Source organism: Myxine glutinosa, unplaced genomic scaffold (assembly GCF_964187855.1).
Source record: "Myxine glutinosa unplaced genomic scaffold, kmMyxGlut1.1 SCAFFOLD_574, whole genome shotgun sequence".
NCBI classification, from domain to species: Eukaryota; Metazoa; Chordata; class Myxini; order Myxiniformes; family Myxinidae; genus Myxine; species Myxine glutinosa.
Window position 1 is genome coordinate 94,368 of NW_027616671.1, and position 19,966 is coordinate 114,333.

At 42.7% G+C, this 19,966-nt stretch overlaps 1 protein-coding gene across 8 annotated transcripts in view; it reads right to left on the bottom strand.

Annotated features, from left to right (window-relative positions):
• Positions 1 to 19,966, bottom strand: part of LOC137415170 (28S rRNA (cytosine(4447)-C(5))-methyltransferase-like) — a 98,793-nt gene that overhangs the window by 71,098 nt on the left and 7,729 nt on the right. For 6 of the 8 annotated variants that reach the window (XR_013621525.1, XR_013621526.1, XM_078768826.1 and 3 more), the window contains exons 4-10: positions 19,215 to 19,333; positions 13,530 to 13,631; positions 9,004 to 9,056; positions 8,797 to 8,897; positions 8,167 to 8,260; positions 7,816 to 7,921; positions 598 to 715 (exon numbers count right to left, since the gene is read on the bottom strand). Coding sequence is in view for 4 of the 8 variants with exons in the window: in XM_078768826.1 (XP_078624952.1) it covers positions 598 to 715; positions 7,816 to 7,921; positions 8,167 to 8,260; positions 8,797 to 8,897; positions 9,004 to 9,056; positions 13,530 to 13,631; positions 19,215 to 19,333 (693 nt within the window). In the remaining 4 variants the exon portion in view is untranslated. The other 2 variants (XR_013621524.1, XM_078768827.1) reach the window with 2 other exon arrangements.

Here is a 19,966-nt window from a genome sequence, read left to right on the forward strand (position 1 = left end):
GGGCATTGCACCCACGTACGGGCATGCCCTAGTATTAACAATTGGCTCACCTGTCATGTATATTGATGGAGCAAGGTCACGGGTAACAAACCATCTTTGACCAATGGCCTGATGATCTCTAACCTCAATTTACTCATTATATACAAGGGGAGTTTAACAAAGTTCCCAAGACACCCACTTTAATCCATGGCATGCCAAAAAGTTACGACAAATCTCGTTGGGAGAACATTTTGACCACCCCAGGTATGCAATGACCCTTCTCATACAGGTATACTGTTTGCATTCATGCTGGCTATCGCCAAAATTACCTGCCTAGTTATTATTAGTTTCAGCAACGCAGTCTGAGGTCCTGAGCAGGACTTCTTCTTCTTTAACGGCCACACTTGTTACCACGTTCTTGTCCAAGTCTTTCACGAACCGGCTGGCCAGGCCTGACGTTCGACCAAGTAGTTTGAGCAGGAATTAGATGAAGAAACGCTTCACACAAGAGAGGACACCCATAGTGACGGTGTAGTTCAGGGTTGAATACGTCACTATGGAAATACGAGTGGAACCAAATGCATAAATAAAGTGAAAATTCATTTATCAAGTGATTACCTGGGAGAAAGGACCGAAGGAGCTCTTTCTCTGCACCCGGTTGTTTTTTGGTTCTTCTTCCTGGTCCTCGTTGTTTCCCGATCTCGAGGTGCCTCCCCATGCCGACTCCAAGCGAAAGCTGGTGAGGTCAGAAACTATCTCTGGATGGAGCTGTGGAAACGCTTCTTGCCCGAGGAACGATCAGTAAGTAACTTAGACAAGGCCACGCTGAATCTCACACTGTCCAGATACCACACCACCACGTGCAGAGTATACGTCAGACTTTCTGGAGATACACTTACCCTGAAGGCGTCTCACGTACAAAATGCGAAATGTATCGCAAACATATCTGCCCTAAGGACGTCTTTACTATTCGAAGTCATCGTAAGTAATGCGGGGTGAGGAAGAACCTGTAATGTGTGAAAGATCCCGTGTACAATAATAAATACAATGTACATACATCGGTTAGGAGAGGATGTTGGTTTATAATACGTTCGTTGATAATGCAATGGAGTATATCAGGACATGTTCCCTTTGGTGTCAGGCTGTCTGACAGATCTGGCGTGTGTTCCGTTAACAAGCGGCTTGCTATCGCTTCCCAAGCGGCTTGCTTGATTCAAAACGTTCATACAAGCGCTCCAACGGAACAAAGTGCTCGGCACCGCTTAACAACATGGCGGCCTCAATTAGAGACATATGTAATGCTATTATGGTTTTCGAACAAATACGCTTGGTGTTGCCCTAGCGATTAAGGCTTAAGATCTTAGGGTCTTGCTTTCGTAACCATGTCGTGCTGCTGAGTTAACATGAAGCTGGGAATCATTGAAAGATCTTTCTCAGCTCTAAAACATAAAGGAATTATTCAACTCTACAAGACAACAAGATTAACAAGTCAAGTGAATCCACTTGGATTCCGCCCAGGTTGGCACATGGAAATTATTATTCATATGGTACTTTCCATGGTGAAGTAGTTCGCAGCAGAACCGGCAGCATAAATATAGATTTGATGACGTCATGTTTACACATCTGAGCGCCAGAAACTGTCTACACATCTGAGCGACAGAAACTAGCTTCACTTTTGAGCCACGGAAATGAGCGACAGAAAATTCCCAGGCAAACGCTATAACGCACCAGGTTTACAACCTGTGCGTTAATAATTGTGAGGCCGAGACTGGAATAGAATACTGCAACTCTGTATGGCAGCCCAGATACAAGAAAGACGAGTACCGTACCTGATGGAGAAAGTACAACAAAGAGCTGCCAGACTATTAAATACTAATACCTAGCATACTACTGCACTGTACTGTTTTGTCATTTGTGTGCCATGCATATTATGTATGATTTATAATACATAATGAAGCTGGGAATCATTGAAAGATCTTTCTCAGCTCTAAAACATAAAGGAATTATTCAACTCTACAAGACAACAAGATTAACAAGTCAAGTGAATCCACTTGGATTCCGCCCAGGTTGGCACATGGAAATTATTATTCATATGGTACTTTCCATGGTGAAGTAGTTCGCAGCAGAACCGGCAGCATAAATATAGATTTGATGACGTCATGTTTACACATCTGAGCGCCAGAAACTGTCTACACATCTGAGCGACAGAAACTAGCTTCACTTTTGAGCCACGGAAATGAGCGACAGAAAATTCCCAGGCAAACGCTATAACGCACCAGGTTTACAACCTGTGCGTTAATAATTGTGAGGCCGAGACTGGAATAGAATACTGCAACTCTGTATGGCAGCCCAGATACAAGAAAGACGAGTACCGTACCTGATGGAGAAAGTACAACAAAGAGCTGCCAGACTATTAAATACTAATACCTAGCATACTACTGCACTGTACTGTTTTGTCATTTGTGTGCCATGCATATTATGTATGATTTATAATACATAATGAAGCTGGGAATCATTGAAAGATCTTTCTCAGCTCTAAAACATAAAGGAATTATTCAACTCTACAAGACAACAAGATTAACAAGTCAAGTGAATCCACTTGGATTCCGCCCAGGTTGGCACATGGAAATTATTATTCATATGGTACTTTCCATGGTGAAGTAGTTCGCAGCAGAACCGGCAGCATAAATATAGATTTGATGACGTCATGTTTACACATCTGAGCGCCAGAAACTGTCTACACATCTGAGCGACAGAAACTAGCTTCACTTTTGAGCCACGGAAATGAGCGACAGAAAATTCCCAGGCAAACGCTATAACGCACCAGGTTTACAACCTGTGCGTTAATAATTGTGAGGCCGAGACTGGAATAGAATACACAGTATACACAGAATAGAATACACAGAATAGAATACTTCAGTCCATCCACAGTTGCTGTGTCGTTGAGGCGACACAAATCGGCTCGTGGTATTAACGACGTGATAACGTATTTGTGAAACGAGGTAAAACGAGGAGACCAAAATGGGCTAGTACTGTATTTGCGCAATTATTTTTCATTTTGTGCAAAATAGACTCTTCGTGGAAGATTTAAAGGAAAGCAACAAAAGAAAAACAACAAGTACAGATACATTCAAAGTACACCGCCCCCATGCCAAATAAATAAATATCCTCCAGCGCGGCATTACCGGGGCGCCTATGACACCCGGAGATACCGCTGTGCAGCTCATAGAGACTGTATTGGGAGGGAGAAAAAGAAGAAAAAAAAACATTTTAAAGGCCATTTTCCCTGCTAGAGCGGGGGTTAGCCTTGCGGTCCCCATGACAATCTTCTCCATTTTGCCCTATTTTCTGCATCTCTCCTTGTTAACCCCCTTGCCCGCATTTCTTCTTCCACCATCTTTAGCCAAGTCTTTCTCAGTCTTCCCCGTCTTCTACTTCCTTCTACATTGATTTCCATCACTCTTCTCAACCAGTCACTTTCATCCTTCCTCAACACATGACCAAACCATCTCAACCTGTTCCTCTTCACAGCATCAATCACAGGCTCTATTCCCATCATCTTTCGCAATTCATCATTTGTCTTCCTCTCTCTCAACGATACTCCGCACATCCGTCGAACCATTCGCATTTCCACCCTTTCCAACCTTCGTTGCTGCTCTACGTTCATTACCCATGTCTCGCTCCCATAAATCATAACACTTCTCACACATGCAGCATACACCTTTCCCTTCAGCTTCAACGACACTCCCCTCATCATCAGCACGCCACTCAATTCCCGAAACTTCTTCCATGCACATCTCACTCGAGCAACCGTTGCCGAGTCTGATCCACCTTCTCCATTCAACATGTCTCCGAGGTAGCAAAATGTTTTCACACCTCCCAGCTTCACGCCGTCTCCAAGATCCAACTCAACATTTCCTCCATCTGCAGCTCCCTCTGTGCACACCTTACATTTGAATGTAGCTGCCACACTGGTTAATGACCCTCTCAGACCACTACATTTTTGATGAACCCACTCAGCGCACATTGTACACTGAATGGAGTTCACTCCGACACCCTTCCTACACACAGCACAGGGCCACTTCCCAGTTCTTTCCACCTCACCACATGCTTTACCACTTGCCATCACCTTCGTCTTTCCGATATTCACCTTCAGACCTTTTGTCTCCATACATTCCTTCCACGTGTTCATCTTTTCCTTCAGTCCATCCATACTTTCCGCAATCAACACCAGATCATCTGCATACAACAACTCCCACGGTAAACCCTCCTTTACGTTCTGAGCCAGCACCTCCATCACAGCTACAAATAGTAGTGGACTTAGTACCGACCCCTGATGCACTCCCACCTTCACCTCAAACTCACCACTGTTCCCGTCCTTCGTCCTTACAGCTGTGCGCGCTCTTTTGTACATTGCCATCACTAGTCTGATCAACCATTCCTCCACTCCTAACTTCCTCAATGCCCATGTCAATACTTTGCGTGGAACCCGATCGAATGCTTTCTCCAGATCAACAAACCCAAGAAACAACTTCTTCCTCTTCTCCATGTACTTCTCCTGCAACTGCCTCACAATGAAAAGCGCGTCTGTCGTTCCTCTTCCTGGCATGAATCCAAACTGCATTTCGTCGATCTTCACTTTCTTCCTCTCCAACACCCTTTCCAATACCTTCATTCCATGCTCCAATAACTTTATCGCTCGGTACGAGCCACACTCCAGAGGGTCACCTTTCCCCTTGTATAGAGGGACGAGGGTACTCAGTTCCCAACCCACTGGAATGCGGCCTTCTTTCACCACCAGATTACAGATCTCTGTCATTCTCTTCACACCCCAACTACCTGCTGCCTTCAACATATCTCCCACAACTCCCGTCGGCCCTCCCGCTTTTCTACCCTTCATTGCTTTTATTGCTTCCTCAACTTCCTTCTCAGTTATCTTCTCTGCCGGTCCTAAAACTGGGTTACTCTCTATGTTGCCATCCCATTCATTCTCTGTATTCAACAGTATTTCCATATATCTTTTCCGTCTTCCTTTAATTCCATCTGGGTCGACAACGATTTGTCCCACTTCATCCTTCAAGCAACTCACCCCCATCACATCACACCTCTCTTTCGCTATCTGCTTTGCAATCCTGAATACTGCTTTCTGACCCTCTTCCGAATCCAAGCGTTCTCCGAACATTTTCCTACATGCCTCCTGCGCCTTTGCTACCTCTTTCTTTGCAGCCTTCCTGGCTGCCTTATAACTTTCATGCTCTGCTGTTTCTGCTCCCGTACCCTTCGCCTTCTGCCACTCCTTGAACTTCTTCCTCTTTCCAACTTCATCATCCCACCACCATGTTTCCGAGTGCCACGGTGGTCCTTTTGTCCATCCACATACCTCACCAACGGCTCCCAACAGACTAGCTTTCATTGACATCCAACCACTTTCAAGCTCAACCACATCATCCTCGACCCTACTCAGCCTCTCTTTTAATGCCTCCCTTACTGTCACCTCTTTCAACCTCCACACCTTCATTCTCGGTTGGTACTTCACCCGCCGAGCTCTCCTCGCACCTTTCACCCTTACGTCGCAGACAACCAAGTGGTGCTGTGAAGCAGCCTCCTCCCCCGGGATCACCTTTGTGTCCCGGAGGTGCCCCCTATCTCGCCTACGCACCATCAGGTAGTCCACGGTTGTCGTCGACCCACCTGACGTGTATGTAACAAGCTTATTATCCTCTTTCTGGAACTGAGTATTACAAATCAACAAATCAGCTCTATCAGCAAACTCCAAAATCCTTTGACCTTCTCCATTTCTCACACCATATCCGTAACCCCCCATGAACTCCGTCAAAACCATCCATACTCCTTCCCACATGTCCATTTAGGTCTCCTCCTACCACAACAACTTCCTCATTTTTCCCGTTTTCCATCAGCTTCTCTATCGCACACCAGAAACTTGTCCTTCTCTTCATCGCTTCGACCAACCTGCGGAGCATATCCCGAGATGACGTTCACCAAGAGCTTTCCAATCATCATTTTCACCATCATCAACCTTTCACTCACTCTAGTAAACTCCTCAGAAAACAGGACACCAACACCATTCACGCCCTCCGGGCACCCTTGCCACACAAACTTGTATTTCTGTCCCTGCCTACCCTTCACCATTCTCACACCACTTCCCTTCCATCTCGTCTCTTGCACACAACATATGTCCACTCTTCTTCTGACCAATACTTCCACCACTTCTCCTGATCTCCCTGTCGTTGTCCCTACATTCCATGTTCCAAACCTCAGAAACCGATCTCCACTTCGGGCTGTACCCTGCCCACATGTAGTTGTAATTGTCATGGTTCTCTTTTTGAGGCAATGTTTTTATGGCCGGATGCCCTTCCTGACGCCAACCCTCTTAGTCGCCTCTTACGACACGCAGGGATACGGCGTACCTATTCTCATCCAGGGTACACATTGGGAGGGAGAGGTGTACAATAATTGATTTAATCAATTGCATAATTAAAATCAATAAATAGTAACCGTGAAATAATTTCTTAATCAATTGGCTAAAGCATAGCTCAACCACCAGTTTCATCCGAAGCTGTAACTTTTTGAAAAATAAATAATTCATTTATCAAAATAATTAAATAATTCATTCATTAATCAATAGATAATAAATCGATTAATTGATCAATCAATAATAAAAAATATCCTTTATAGCCAAATCACATGGTCACTGTCGTGTCCAAATATTAGCTTCCTAGCTCAAAAGGTCCCCGAGATATTTAATTCCCAGATGAGAAAGAAAATAAACAAGAAGACGTCATGCGGAGTACGACACTTGTAAAATCCGCCCCCCCCCCCCCCACCCCTCCCCCCGACCCCTCCACAAGAAAAAAAAATTCCATTGATACAGCAAATTGTCCATTTCATCAAGATTAAAATTGACAATCTTGATCAAAGCTTGGGTCAATAGGAAGAAAACTGACGATTTTCACATGAAAAATGATGGTTGGAAGGTTGACCTTCAGTTGACCTTTGACCTTTTGACCTCAAAAATAGTTGGTTTCCTACTTCAGTGAGGCAATATTTTCCAAACACGATGGAATAATATTTACCGATATGAACAGTGATGTGGCTTTTATTGAAATTCTACAAATACTGTTTAGATTTTGATGATTTGCGTGTGATATGATTTAACGGATGTTTATATAAATCATTTAAAATAAAAAAAGCCTTCAATTTCTGATATTTTGGCTTTTCATTTGGGCCTCCCAATTGAAGCCCCGCCCATAGGGCGGGTACCGTTGCGAGTATATATAATGTAAAATAATGCTCGTACACATCAGCGATGGTTTTTTTTTTTTTGTATCCAAGATCGAGGCTCGTATAAGAGCTAACATTAAGGACAAAAACAAAAGGACACATAAGACGAAATAAAGGGAGCGGGAGACAAGATGGGGAGAGAAGTGGAAGCACACAAGTACATCGGGAGATCTGTGGGAGATAGAGGGCTTGGGGGAGGAGGCGTGAGAAGGAGTGTGGGGGGTGGGAGAGGTAAAAAAAAAAACAAAAAAAAAACACACACATGGACACTGCTAGGGCTTCCAGGAAAGAAGTCGGTATTTCAGAAAAGTGGATCTGGGGTGAATTAACACGGGTAGAAAAGATCAAGGTTTAAATGTTTAAATATTTTGTAAACTTTATAATATCTCGTTCCATTTTACAATGATGAATTAGCTCAGATGGACACACGATAGCACATTAGCCAAGTTTTGCAACTTTCATCGAGGTAGTCAAGTCTAAGGCTTATCGATCAAAGTATGTCATATGGTAAAGATACAAAATGGTCCTCCATACCTCTCCCAGTGGGAAGATGTCCATGAGACGAACGATGAGGTAGTCATTATAACTGTAGTACAGGCTGAGGTCATGCTGAAGGAGTTCTAAATAGTCTTGTCTACTCCTACATATAGAAATCAAGAACAGTAAATAAAAGAGTGAGTTTGTACATGTTAAAAATTGATGAAGGAATGCAATTCCCATGCCAGTAAAACTCTACATAGATGCAAATAAAAAAGAATGGGAAAACAGTTTGTCACCCTTTTGGAAATAGTTCATTCATATTCAACATGAGCACCTCGTATCGAAACAAGAAACGATGGAAGAAACAACATAGTGTGAAGAATATACTGTGATGCATCAACCCACCGTCCTTCCTCCTTGCGTGTGTTGAAGTTTGCAAGAACAGCTACGTTATCATGAATCCTCTGTTGTACGACTTGCAGGTCTGGGGGCTGGACTGGTGCAAAGGTGTTAAGGAGGTATTTGGTTGCAACCAAAGTTTACAGCAGGTAGACAAAACTACAATGCACAACATTCCATTGAGGATATTTCTTCAGGAGAATCGTCGTGCCTATTTTATGTCAGAATTGCAGGTTGATCTTTTCATTCGAGAACCCTAAATAATTCCCATACACTAAAAACGATATCAGTTAGGAACTTGATATTTCGCGTAAAATGTCGCCTAATGTTACAGAAAGACGTGACATGACCCACACAATGGTACTTTATAGCTAAGCCAAGATTCAAACCAAAGCTAGACAGCTTTGAAGCGAGTGTACGTACTTCCAAGCCACCAGGGGAGGTACCGAAGTGAGAAGATAAAAATGGAAAAATGAACATACTTTCTCCACAGCAAGAACGAAACACAAGCTTTGGATATAATTTGTCTCCAAAAATAGTTTCTACCTTTGGATACACCTCTTACACCTCACAAACAAACCACCATGGTTATCAAGCACACTGTGAACGCAGGGCTAATCAGAGACAAAAGGATATCCTCTTTCTCAATCTCCTGGCCACTCGGGAAGACAAACTTTTCATCCTCACTGATGTTAATCTGGATTCCATCTTGCTCTTCCTCTTGCCGTTGCTGTTTCCTGAAGGGAAGAGGTTTCGAAAAAAATCAACAGTGACACCAACATCATGAGATAAAGACGACTCCTGTGTTGTGGTTGATTGCAGGGCAAAGGGTAAAACACATACCTTGCAGCCCTTTTGAGCTTCTCCCTTTTCTCGGCCTTTTCAATGGGGAGGAGCTGTGTACATTCAGAATATAAATAAATATACATGTAGAAAATAACAAATCAAGTCAGTAATTTTCGACATTTACCAATTCCTATCCAAAGCCCTTGGTTATGCATCATGTCAGGATAATTCTGCGGATAATAAAAGGGCATGATCAACGTTTTTACAGGGATCAACATTAACGGTTGTCTGACAGCCCAGGACAGGAAATTTGGTCTGTCGGACAAGTGAAAATCTCAATAAAGCTGTCCGATCGACAGGTCAATTTTACAACCCGGAAGTTTAATTAACAGCATACAGGTAGTGGAAACACCAACAATCAATGGAAGCACCAATGCAAAGTCACTTAACGGGCGTTGGGCCACTATTGTGAGGCCAGTACAGCATGTACAGTCACATGAAAAAGTAAGTACACCCCATGTAAAGTTTTGACTTTTTCAACATATTTCAACATACAGCTATTTGATCTTCATTTCAACAATATTGATAGATAAAGCTGATATAATATAACAAATATCATGAAACATTCACATTTTGTAGTCCATTGTATAATTTAAATAAACATCAATGCAAATTTCGCATGTGGAAAAAGTAAGTACACCCCTACATTTATCACTACTTCAAACACCTAAAATTAGAATCAGGTGCACCAGCTCAGGTGCAAATGATTAGAACATCGTTAGAGGGGATCTTGGAGGAACCTGTCTTATTTAAACCTCAGACATTTAGTTTGGTTTGCTCTTTGTTGTTGAAGTGTGTGGCGTCACCATGCCTAGATCAAAAGAGCTCTCTGAGGCCTTCAGAAAGAAGGTTATAGATGCCTACGAGTCTGGGAAGGGATTTTAAAAGATCTCCAAACAATTTGAAATCAATCATTCAACTGTCCAGAAGATCATCTACAAGTGGAGAAGATTCCAAACAACTGCCAACTTGTTCAGGCCAGGCCGCTCCAGCAAGTTCAGCCTGAGAGCAGACCGCAAGATGCTGAAAGAAGTCTCGAAGAACCCCAGAATGTCATCACGGGACCTACAGGTAGCTCTTGCTACTGTTGATGTCAAAGTGCACGAGTCTACCATTAGAAAGAGGCTGCACAAATTTGATCTACATGGGAGGTGTGCCAGGAGGAAACCTTTGCTGTCCAGAAAGAACATCAGGGCAAGACTAAAGTTTGCCAATGAACACCAAGGCAAAGACCAGCACTTCTGGAGCAATGTGCTCTGGACAGATGAGTCAAAGGTAGAGCTATTTGGCCACAGTACCAGAAGACATGTTTGGCGAAAACCAAAGACAGCATTTGACCAAAAGAACCTGATACCAACTGTAAAGCATGGTGATGGAAATATTATGGTTTGGGGCAGCTTTGCTGCATCAGGGCCTGGGCAGCTCACCATCATAGAATCCACTATGAATTCTTCATTGTACCAGAGGGTGCTTGAGGATAATGTGAGGCCATCTGTCAGGAAGTTGAAGCTCAACCGAAGGTGGACCTTGCAACATGACAATGACCCTAAACATACCAGTAAATCCACCAAGGAATGGCTGAAAAGAAAGAAATGGAGGGTTCTGGAATGGCCAAGTCAAAGCCCGGATCTAAATCCCATCGAGATGTTGTGGGGGGATTTAAAACGAGCTGTGCATGCAAGAAACACCTCAAACATCGCACAGCTGAAAGAATTCTGCATGGAGTGGGCAAAAATTTCTCCCAGTCGATGTCAGAGACTGGTAGACAGTTATAAGAAACGCCTACTTGAGGTTGTTTCTGCCAAAGGGGGCAATACCACCTATTAGAGCCAAGGGTGGACTTACTTTTTCCACATGTGAAATTTGCATTTATGTTTATTTAAATTATACAATGGACTACAAAATGTAAATGTTTCATGATATTTGTTATATTATATCACCTTTATCTATCAATATTGTTGAAATGAAGATCAAATAGCTGTATGTTGAAATATGTTGGAAAAGGTCAAAACTTTACATGGGGTGTACTTACTTTTTCACGTGACTGTATGCATCGTGACATAGAGTCCACTGGCGTCTGGAAGTCTGCAAGAGGGATGTGGTGCCATTCTTCAATGAGAAAGTAAATCAACTCACACCTGTTTGATGGAGGTGGAAAATGCTGTCTCAGCCGTTATTCCAGAATATCCCATAAATGATAAATGCTCGATTGGGTTCAGATCTGATGAATGAGAAGGCCAAGACATCGTGATAATATCAGTGTCATGCTCATCAAACCATTGGGTGACCACACATGCTCTGTGGATGGGGTCTTTGTCATCCTGGAAGACACCCCTCCATGCAGGAAAGAAATGCTACAACATGGGGTGAAGATGGTCACTCGGTACCATTAAGTAGCGATTGGCATCGACCTTGCCTGCTCAGAGAATGACTGCACCCTAACCATGCCAGGAAAATGCATCCACAACTTTACAGATCCACCAGAACCCTTCACTTTTGGAACCAAGCACTCAGGATTGTAGAATTCTTTAGGTTTGCGCCAAAACATGCACTTGTTCGCTTGGCGAGAACATGGTGTAGGATGATTCATCTGATCATATCACATTTCTCTACTGCTCGGTAGTCCATTGCCTGTGATCTCTGCACCACTGGACTCACAAACGTACATTCCCAGGTGTGATGAGCAATTTGCGCACTGCAGCCCGACTATCGTATCACACTCTGTGGAGTTCTCGGCGGACCGTTTTGGATGAAATTGGCTGCTCGTGCCCCAGGTTGAAATTTACAGTCTATTAATCTGCAGTTGCTCACCTGCTTTGCCTCACACTTCAAATTAATGCACGGAAATCACGATCCTGGAAAATGCACTTTTGCCCACTGTTGCCATTTTCTGATGATGTCTTTCTCTCGGAGTTCCATGCCAACATCATCTTAGACACCGTTGCTTGTGAAACATCAGCAAGTGGAGCTGTTTTTGTCACTGAAGGACGAAGGTCCTGCCAAATGTGCCCCATAAATCACCCCTCTTTCAAAGTCACTGAGGTCTCATCTTGCAGCCATGCTAGCCATGATTATAGGCATTTATATTTTGTGCCTATAATTGCCTGTGCAGCATTTTTATACATATTCCAAAGCATGTTTAATTGCCATATGGGCCCACACCTGTGTGGAAGCCGTTGCTTTCAAAATATTTGGTGTCCCATATTTACTTAGGTTTTCTATTTTTTTTGTCCACTACCTGTATCATGACCTCAAATGTAGTTGTTCTTTCACAAGTAAAGCCACAGTGATTGAGAGTGACCAAGAGGATATTTTTAAGACACGACTAACCCCGCACACTGGCGAAAACGTGATGGTATCGCACCACATGCTTGTAGCATGAATAGTTCGGCAGGTGCAATGGTCGACTGGGACAGGTACAATCTTAAACCTACCTGTCCCACGGACAGGCTGGAAGGAAAGCTAATGTTGAGCCCTGTTTGTACTTTTCCACTTCCTCTCCTCCCCCAGTTATTTGCCCCAAAATAAAATCCATGCCCGAAAAGTTTTTACACCTGGAAACCCGAACGAGTCACATCGATGATTATACCTGGTTCACAGATTGTATTGTAAGTATTGGTAAAGCAGCAAATTTAATGTCGATTTTTCGATCGATTTCGAAATATTATCAATGAGAGGTTGCGCTGTACCTTCCTCATCACAGATGAGAAAGTATGACCTCTCGTGGCAGGTATCTGCTCATCATTAATAACGGATAGTTTAAACATATCACAAGTAAATCAGATTTGCCCAGACATCCAGGCCTAACAAGTAATTGTTTTGGACCCAATATGTTACTGCAATTTGTGAAAGAGGGCGCAGGCGGACACGCATTAGAATGACGTCACAACTATGAGATTGAATACAAGGAAATGAAACAAAATACAAGAAAAACAAAACATGACCATTAGCAAAAACACAATGAGAATTTTTATTTAACATCACCGTTCACCACCATCTCATATCTTCCCCCATCTAAAACCTTGATATTTTCAATCCCCATTAATCCACCTCAAATCCATCTCTCCTTCAAATTCCGTTTTCTTTCCTGAAAGTCCATGGGGTGTCCATCTTGTTTATCCTGTGTGCCTCCCCACCCCAGGCCTCTCCCTGCCACAGATCTCCTGATGTCCCTGTTCCCTACTGTTGGTGCGCTTCCCTCTCCCCCTCTTGTCTTCTGCTCCCTTTATTATACGATACATGTGTTCGCTCTTACACGAGCCTCGACTTAGTATACATGCATACATACATACATACATACATACATACATACATACATATATATATATATATATATATATAAAAAATTATAAATTATATATAAATTATAATTATACATATTTATATATATAATTATACATATATATATATAATTATACATATATATATAACAATTAGTTTCACTCACGAGGATAAATCCCGACTGTTCAAGTGGTAAGAGTAGAACCTACTTGCATGCGCATACCACACACGTTATGACTTACATCATCATCTGAAGGCCCCAATTCTTCCTCTCCTTCACTACTGTCGCTCTTGTCGTCCAGAGATCCATAATCATCACGCTCACCTTCTTCCTCCACGTCACTCTGGTTAAACAATAAATTCACAAGTCGTTTCCCTTTCATCATAAGTCACATATTTTCAATTTCCAGTCTCTCAAACTTTTTGATTGGTATTCACATTTGTTTGTCTCGATCTACACGACCGGTCAAAAGTTTTAGAACACCTCAATTTTTCCAGTTTTTATTGAAATTTATGCAGTTTAATGTCTCAATGTACTCTGAAATTAAGCATCGAACAAATAAACAATTGGAGATAAAAAAATAAATCATAGAATCATTTTTTTTAACAAAATGTAATTTAATTTTTGACTCAGCAAAGTAGCCACCTTTTGCAGATATATCCTCCGAACACACTTGTGGCATTCTTCCTACAATGGAAATCAAATATTGTTCGGGAAGTTCTTCCCAATACTGTTGCAGAAGTTCCCACAAATGTGTTGCACTTGTAGGTTGCTTTGCTCTCACCCTTCTGTCCAGTTCATCCCAAACCAGCTTGATGGGGTTTAAGTCTGGAGACTGTGCTGGCCATTCCATGATTTGAAGCCTACCGTCTTGTTCTTTTCCTCGAAGGTAGTTTTGACATAGCCCGGAGGATTTAGGGTCATTATCTTGCTGAAGGATGAACCCCTGACCAACGAGGCGTATACCAGGGGGTATTGCATGGCACTGCAAAATGCTGTGGTAGCCCTTTTAATTCAGGGTGTCAGTCACTCGGTGCAAGTCGCCGACTCTGGATCCAGCAAAAGAGCCCCAGACCATCACGCTTCCTCCTACATGTTTGAAAGTTGGTGTCACACACTGAGGAACCATCCTTTAGCCTACTCGATGGTGTAAAAAAACCCTGCGTGATGACCCAAAGATTTCAAATTTTGATTCATCGGTCCATAAGACCTTCTTCCAGTCTTCATTAGTCCACTGGCAGTGCTTCATGGCCCAGGCAAGCCTCTTTTTCTTATTTTGCCATCTTAGCAATGGCTTCCTTACTGCCACTCGACCTGTCAAACCTGCAGCTCAAAGACTTCTCTTCACAGTTTTTTTTTTTTTTTTGGATACAAGATCGAGGCTCGTGAAAGAGCGAAACTGAGACTTGCTTACTTCGACCAGTGTTAAGCTGTGCTTGAAGCTGTTGTCCTGTGAGCCACCTATCACGCAAGCTGTTGACTCTCAGAAACTTGTCTTCTGATTCTGTTGTGGCTTTGGGTCTGCCAGACCTCTTCCTGTCAGAGTTTCCTCCAGTTTCCAATATACTACTTCCTGCAGTGAAATATTGTTCAAATAATGCTTCAGAGGGTGTAATAACAGTCTGTTCCAATACTGCTTTTATACAGACAGGGGGTTTGTAATCAAGTAATCAGCAGAGGTTGGGACACCTGTAGGAATTGTTTGCATCAACTTACAAGGCTTAATTTACTTACATTGCTGCAGAACAGCTGTAAGTTGTTAACCCATTACTTGTTCCCTGAAGAAGGCCTTTTTTAACAATATACAGTGCATTCAGAAAGTATTCAGATCCCTTCACTTTTTTCACATTTTGTTATGTTGCAGTCTTATGCTGAAATCGTTTAAATTCATTTTTTCCCTCATCAATCTACACTCAATACCCCATAATGACAAAGAGAAAACAGGATTATAGAAAATTTTGCAAATTTATTAAAAAGAAAAAACTGAAATATCACATTTACATAAGTATTCAGACCCTTTGCTATGACACTTGAAATTTAGCCCAGGTGCCTCCCATTTCTCTATCATCTTTGAGATGTTTCTACAGCTTGATTGGAGTCCACCCATGGTAAATTCAATTGATTGGACATGATTTGGAAAGGCACACACGTGTCTATATAAGGTCTCACAGCTGACAATGCATATCCGAGCAAAAACAAAGCCATGAGTTCGAAGGAACTGCCTGCAGAGCTCAGAGACAGGATTGTGTCGCTGCACAGATCTGAGGAAGCCTACAAAAAAAATTCTGCTGCATTGAAGGTTTTATCGGGGGCGGTGGGGGTCACATTTATCCAAACAAGATATTCTATCTTTGGATTTTGAATTAATTTTTGGAAATTTGTAGAATTTGTTTTTCACTTGGAGGTTGTGGGTTACGATGTGTAAATAAAGGTGTGAAAAGTCTATTTAATTCCAGGCTATAAGACAACAAAAGGAGAATATTTTTAAAGGGGGTGTAGACTTTCTATAGGCATTGTATATGAGATCTTTCTGACGCACTTTCTACCAGGAGGACCTGAACGTTCTTATGACCCAGGTCGATGCTGGGGTTCAGGAAGGTGTGGTGGTTTTTATTATTAAATCCATTTATCAAACTTGAGTATAGATAAAGTCAAGTAAAAGTAATTTTGTAGGCAGTTAAAAAAAAAACTGCATTCCACTGTCGGTAGGATGAGTCGTTGGGTCAATAATGAGAACCAGATGTGTTTTGCTTTTAAAGTGAATTTTGATTGGATTATTCTTTGCCCATTGGAAGTATGGGAATTGTATCCCGTGTGGATAAATCGATATTATAAAAGGAGCCGTGTCTGTCTGTCTGTTTGTTTGTTTGTCGTGTTATAACTTGAGAACGGATTAATGGATTTCAAAAAAATCAAACTACGGTGGATTCAGGTAACCCCCGTGAGTGTTTGTGATCCAAAATTAGTATTTTTTTCTTTTTTTTACGGGTACATGGACACGCCTGTCAAAACTGCAAATGCCAACACCAAATGCTGGTTATCCCTGCACGGAGAGCAGGATCTCCCAATAATCCTTTCCACCCCCCACCCCCCCCATCGAGTAGTGATTACAGCAAAGATTGGCATTTTTGTCAGCGAAGCGACGGGTCTTATATTCTAGTACACATTAAAGCTAGCTGGTGTTGAGTTTATTTATACAGAAGCCTTACCATACTGTTAATCTGATTGATTAAAATATGTATCGTGTAATTTGAATGAATAGATTAACTATTAAAATAACTTATATCATGTATTATGCCACATAATGGGCAGGCTTAAGAATGAACAAGGTTTTAATTCAAAAATCTAGTTAGCCTTCTGTCTCACGTCGGGCCGACAACCAGTCCGAGTCATCAAGGTCGGGCTCTGATGTCATGTAGTCTCCACAACAACACGTTTACAGTTAATTCCTGAGATCTCACCCCTCAAGGAATTTTGTTGTCTCGGTAACCGACTGGGGTCTTCTCATTGGCTGGGTTTCATCCAAGGGTCAGACGACGTGGCGCCACCAATGATTATCTCCTCAAGGTCTCTTGCCCCCCCCACCCCCCACCCCCTTTCCACCCTCCTGCCTCTGTACTTTCAAGTTCACCCACCACACTTCTTGGTGTGGAAAACACTACATAAGGGACTTGGTCACAAGGGATGTGAGAGAGATTCTGGCTAGGTTCTGTCATTTTCTGTACTTAATGTTCCTTTGATGTTTTTTGGTACTCCTGGTACTTCGGTACTTTTTGGTATGTTCTTTGTTTGTTAAAAGCCAGTTTCCAACTCCAAGCATAAAAACGCTTCCTTGTAAAACCACAGAGAGGACACTGAATTATTTCCACTTCAATTAATGCTGACCTAATATTGATTGAATTAAATCCTCGACAAGGAGCCCATTGGAAGGGGCCCAACACCCAAGATCCCAAGGATGCAAAAGAGCTTGAGCACCCAAATGACCCAAATTAACCAGAGGACCCAAAATACCCGTAGGACTCTGAAGACCCAAAAGAAGAGCAATTATGTCTCTTACATTGAATTGTAGATGGTGGCTTGCAAACCGAGCCTCAAGGTCGGTGTACGGAAGCTGTTTTTTAAATTTTATTATTACAATAAATACACGGCGGAGGGAGGTGACATTCGCTGAACGTGACGTACAAAGTGCGCAGAGTACTTTGGCCCAGGTTCTATACCAATTCAACTCAGCTTGAATTTCTGGCGCTCGGTGAAAAGACTGTCAGCCAAAAATAGGGTCACATTGGAGGAGGTTGTGTGAACTATGCACAATGCACTGCTCATGTCTCCCACTTTTTGAATCCCGCGTGTCTCGGCTGTACTACCAACAACCTCGGAAACATGGGTTCATCACAAGCTCAAGCTGGTGAAGCCGAAGGTGTTCCTTCTCCTCCCAACCCTCACATGGACACTCGGAATCTAGAAGATCTTTGAAAGAGCCTCGATAATACCAGAAGCACATTTCCAAGCTGGCCTCCAAAGCCAGTCGCCGTCTGGGCATCCTCCGTCATGCAAGGTCCTCACCACATTCAAAGCTTTCATCCAGAGCTCAATGGAATACTGCTCTCCCCTCTGGGCTGGTGCTCCTGTCTCACACCTAGCTCAGCTTCACACGGTTGAAACCAAAGCATTCAGAATCATTGGTATCTCTCGCAATTAAGCTGATTCTGAGGGCCTCTCTCTCACCACAGGAAGGTTGGTGGTCATTCTTGTCTTCCACCGACTCCTCTCCGGCCTAGCTCCCCCAGCTCTGTCCCCCAAATATTCCTGCAGGACGCACAAGATCTGCCAGCAACCCTCTTATGGTTAAACTGACAAAATCAAACCTCTCTGCTCACCTTAACTCCTTCATGCCTCTTTTCTCCCACCTCTGGAACAAACTCCCTCACTCTCTTCAATCCCACTCTCCCTCCAGGTCATTAAAACAGCTGTTCATCACCATCTCTTATCTTTCCCCATCCAAAACCTTGAGCTTTTCTACCCCCGTTAAAACACCCCAAACCCGCCTCTTTCAATCCCCAACTTTTTTCTGGAAATTCCGCGTAGTGTTAATTTGCTTTATACCGTGTACCCCTCCCTCCTCCACAGCCCTCCCCCTTCCACAGATCTACCGACGTCCCTGTTCTCTTCTGTTGTTGTGCTTTTGTGCTTCCCTCTCTCTTTCTCTCTTGTCTCCCGCTCCCTTCATTGTATGTTTTATGTGTCTGTGCATGTTTTCATGTTCAATGTGTCAGCTCTTACACGAGCCTCGATTCTGTATACAAAAAAGTAAAATATAAAAGGAGCAAGAAATTGATTCATGTTCATCTTTCATGTTCATCTTCATGATTGTCCCATGTACCCCACACCAGCCCCCTCTCTTCCACAGATCTGTGGATGTCCCTGTTCCCTACTGTTGTGCTTCCCTCTCTCACCCCTTTTGTCACCTGCTCCCTTTATTATATGTTCTGTGTGTCAGCTCATTAGGCCTGATCTTAAAGCCAAAGTGCATGTATATTAGTTTGACCATGGATTTTGGTCTTGGAGCCAAAGTTTACATGCCTAGCTTTTGTTCCAATGTTTGGTTTTGTTAACCGTCTTATCTAAAAAGCATTCATCAAAAGAGATTGTTAGCAGGGAAAAAATATATATACCATGGATTGGTTACTGGTACCTTCCCAAAAAGTGAGTTGGTATTGCCCAAAAAGGCTTCTCAAACCAATGTAGGCTGAATAATACTGCAGGTAGCTGATGACAGTTGCGTTTCAGAATGAAATCCACGCTCAACCTTTTGATTTGAGTGAAACAGGGCAGTTTAGCACAAATTGTTTGGACCACAGCTTATTGATTGACTCCCAATGAAAAGTTAGTCAGAATGTTTGTCTTTAAAATAACAGAATTTGTATACCTCCTCTTCTTCATCCTCATGATCCTCGTCGTCACGTTTCCTCTTGCTCGGTTTCAACCAGGCTGCATTTTCATCACTGTAGCCTTTAAGATCTTTCTTAAAACTCCATTCTCCTTCTCCTGCAGATGTCAAAAAAGAGTCACAATCATTTCCTCGAACATTAGTTATTGAAGGTCCCAAATCCTCGTTTTGGTCTTCTCAAATTCTAGCACTAAACCACGATTCCCTTGCTTACCCTCCCAAAATTCAAAATAAAAATAGAAGCATGTATGAAGCATGCATGTACAGCTTTGGTCGGAAGAAAGGAGAAGCCCATCCTTTTAAGGCAAGTTTCAAATGACAAACCTAACTCAATATATTCTTCGAGCCACGATGTATTTGCCGACAGTGGCTTAGTGTCTAACACAGAGTTGTTTTTTGTAATAAACGTAATTGTCCATCTTCAAAAAGCATCATTTATCCAACAAAAATGGCAAACCCTAAGTTGAGTCATGCAGGGGGAGGTGATTGGATGCTGAGTTGTTGAGAGGGGGTGGGGTGTGGGGTGTGGGCGGGCATGGCTGGGGGCATGGGCAAGATCAAAAAAGGCAGGAGAAGGTGGGAGTTGAGAGGAGATGGTGAACCCACGAGTCGACATTTATTGAAAGACGGTTTCTGTTTCAGGATCCTAAAAAATGGAAATGCAGGCACACATGTTGGAGCTGGGGTGAAAAGTAAGGTTAATGAATGCTTTCTGAAGGCTCCGCTGTACC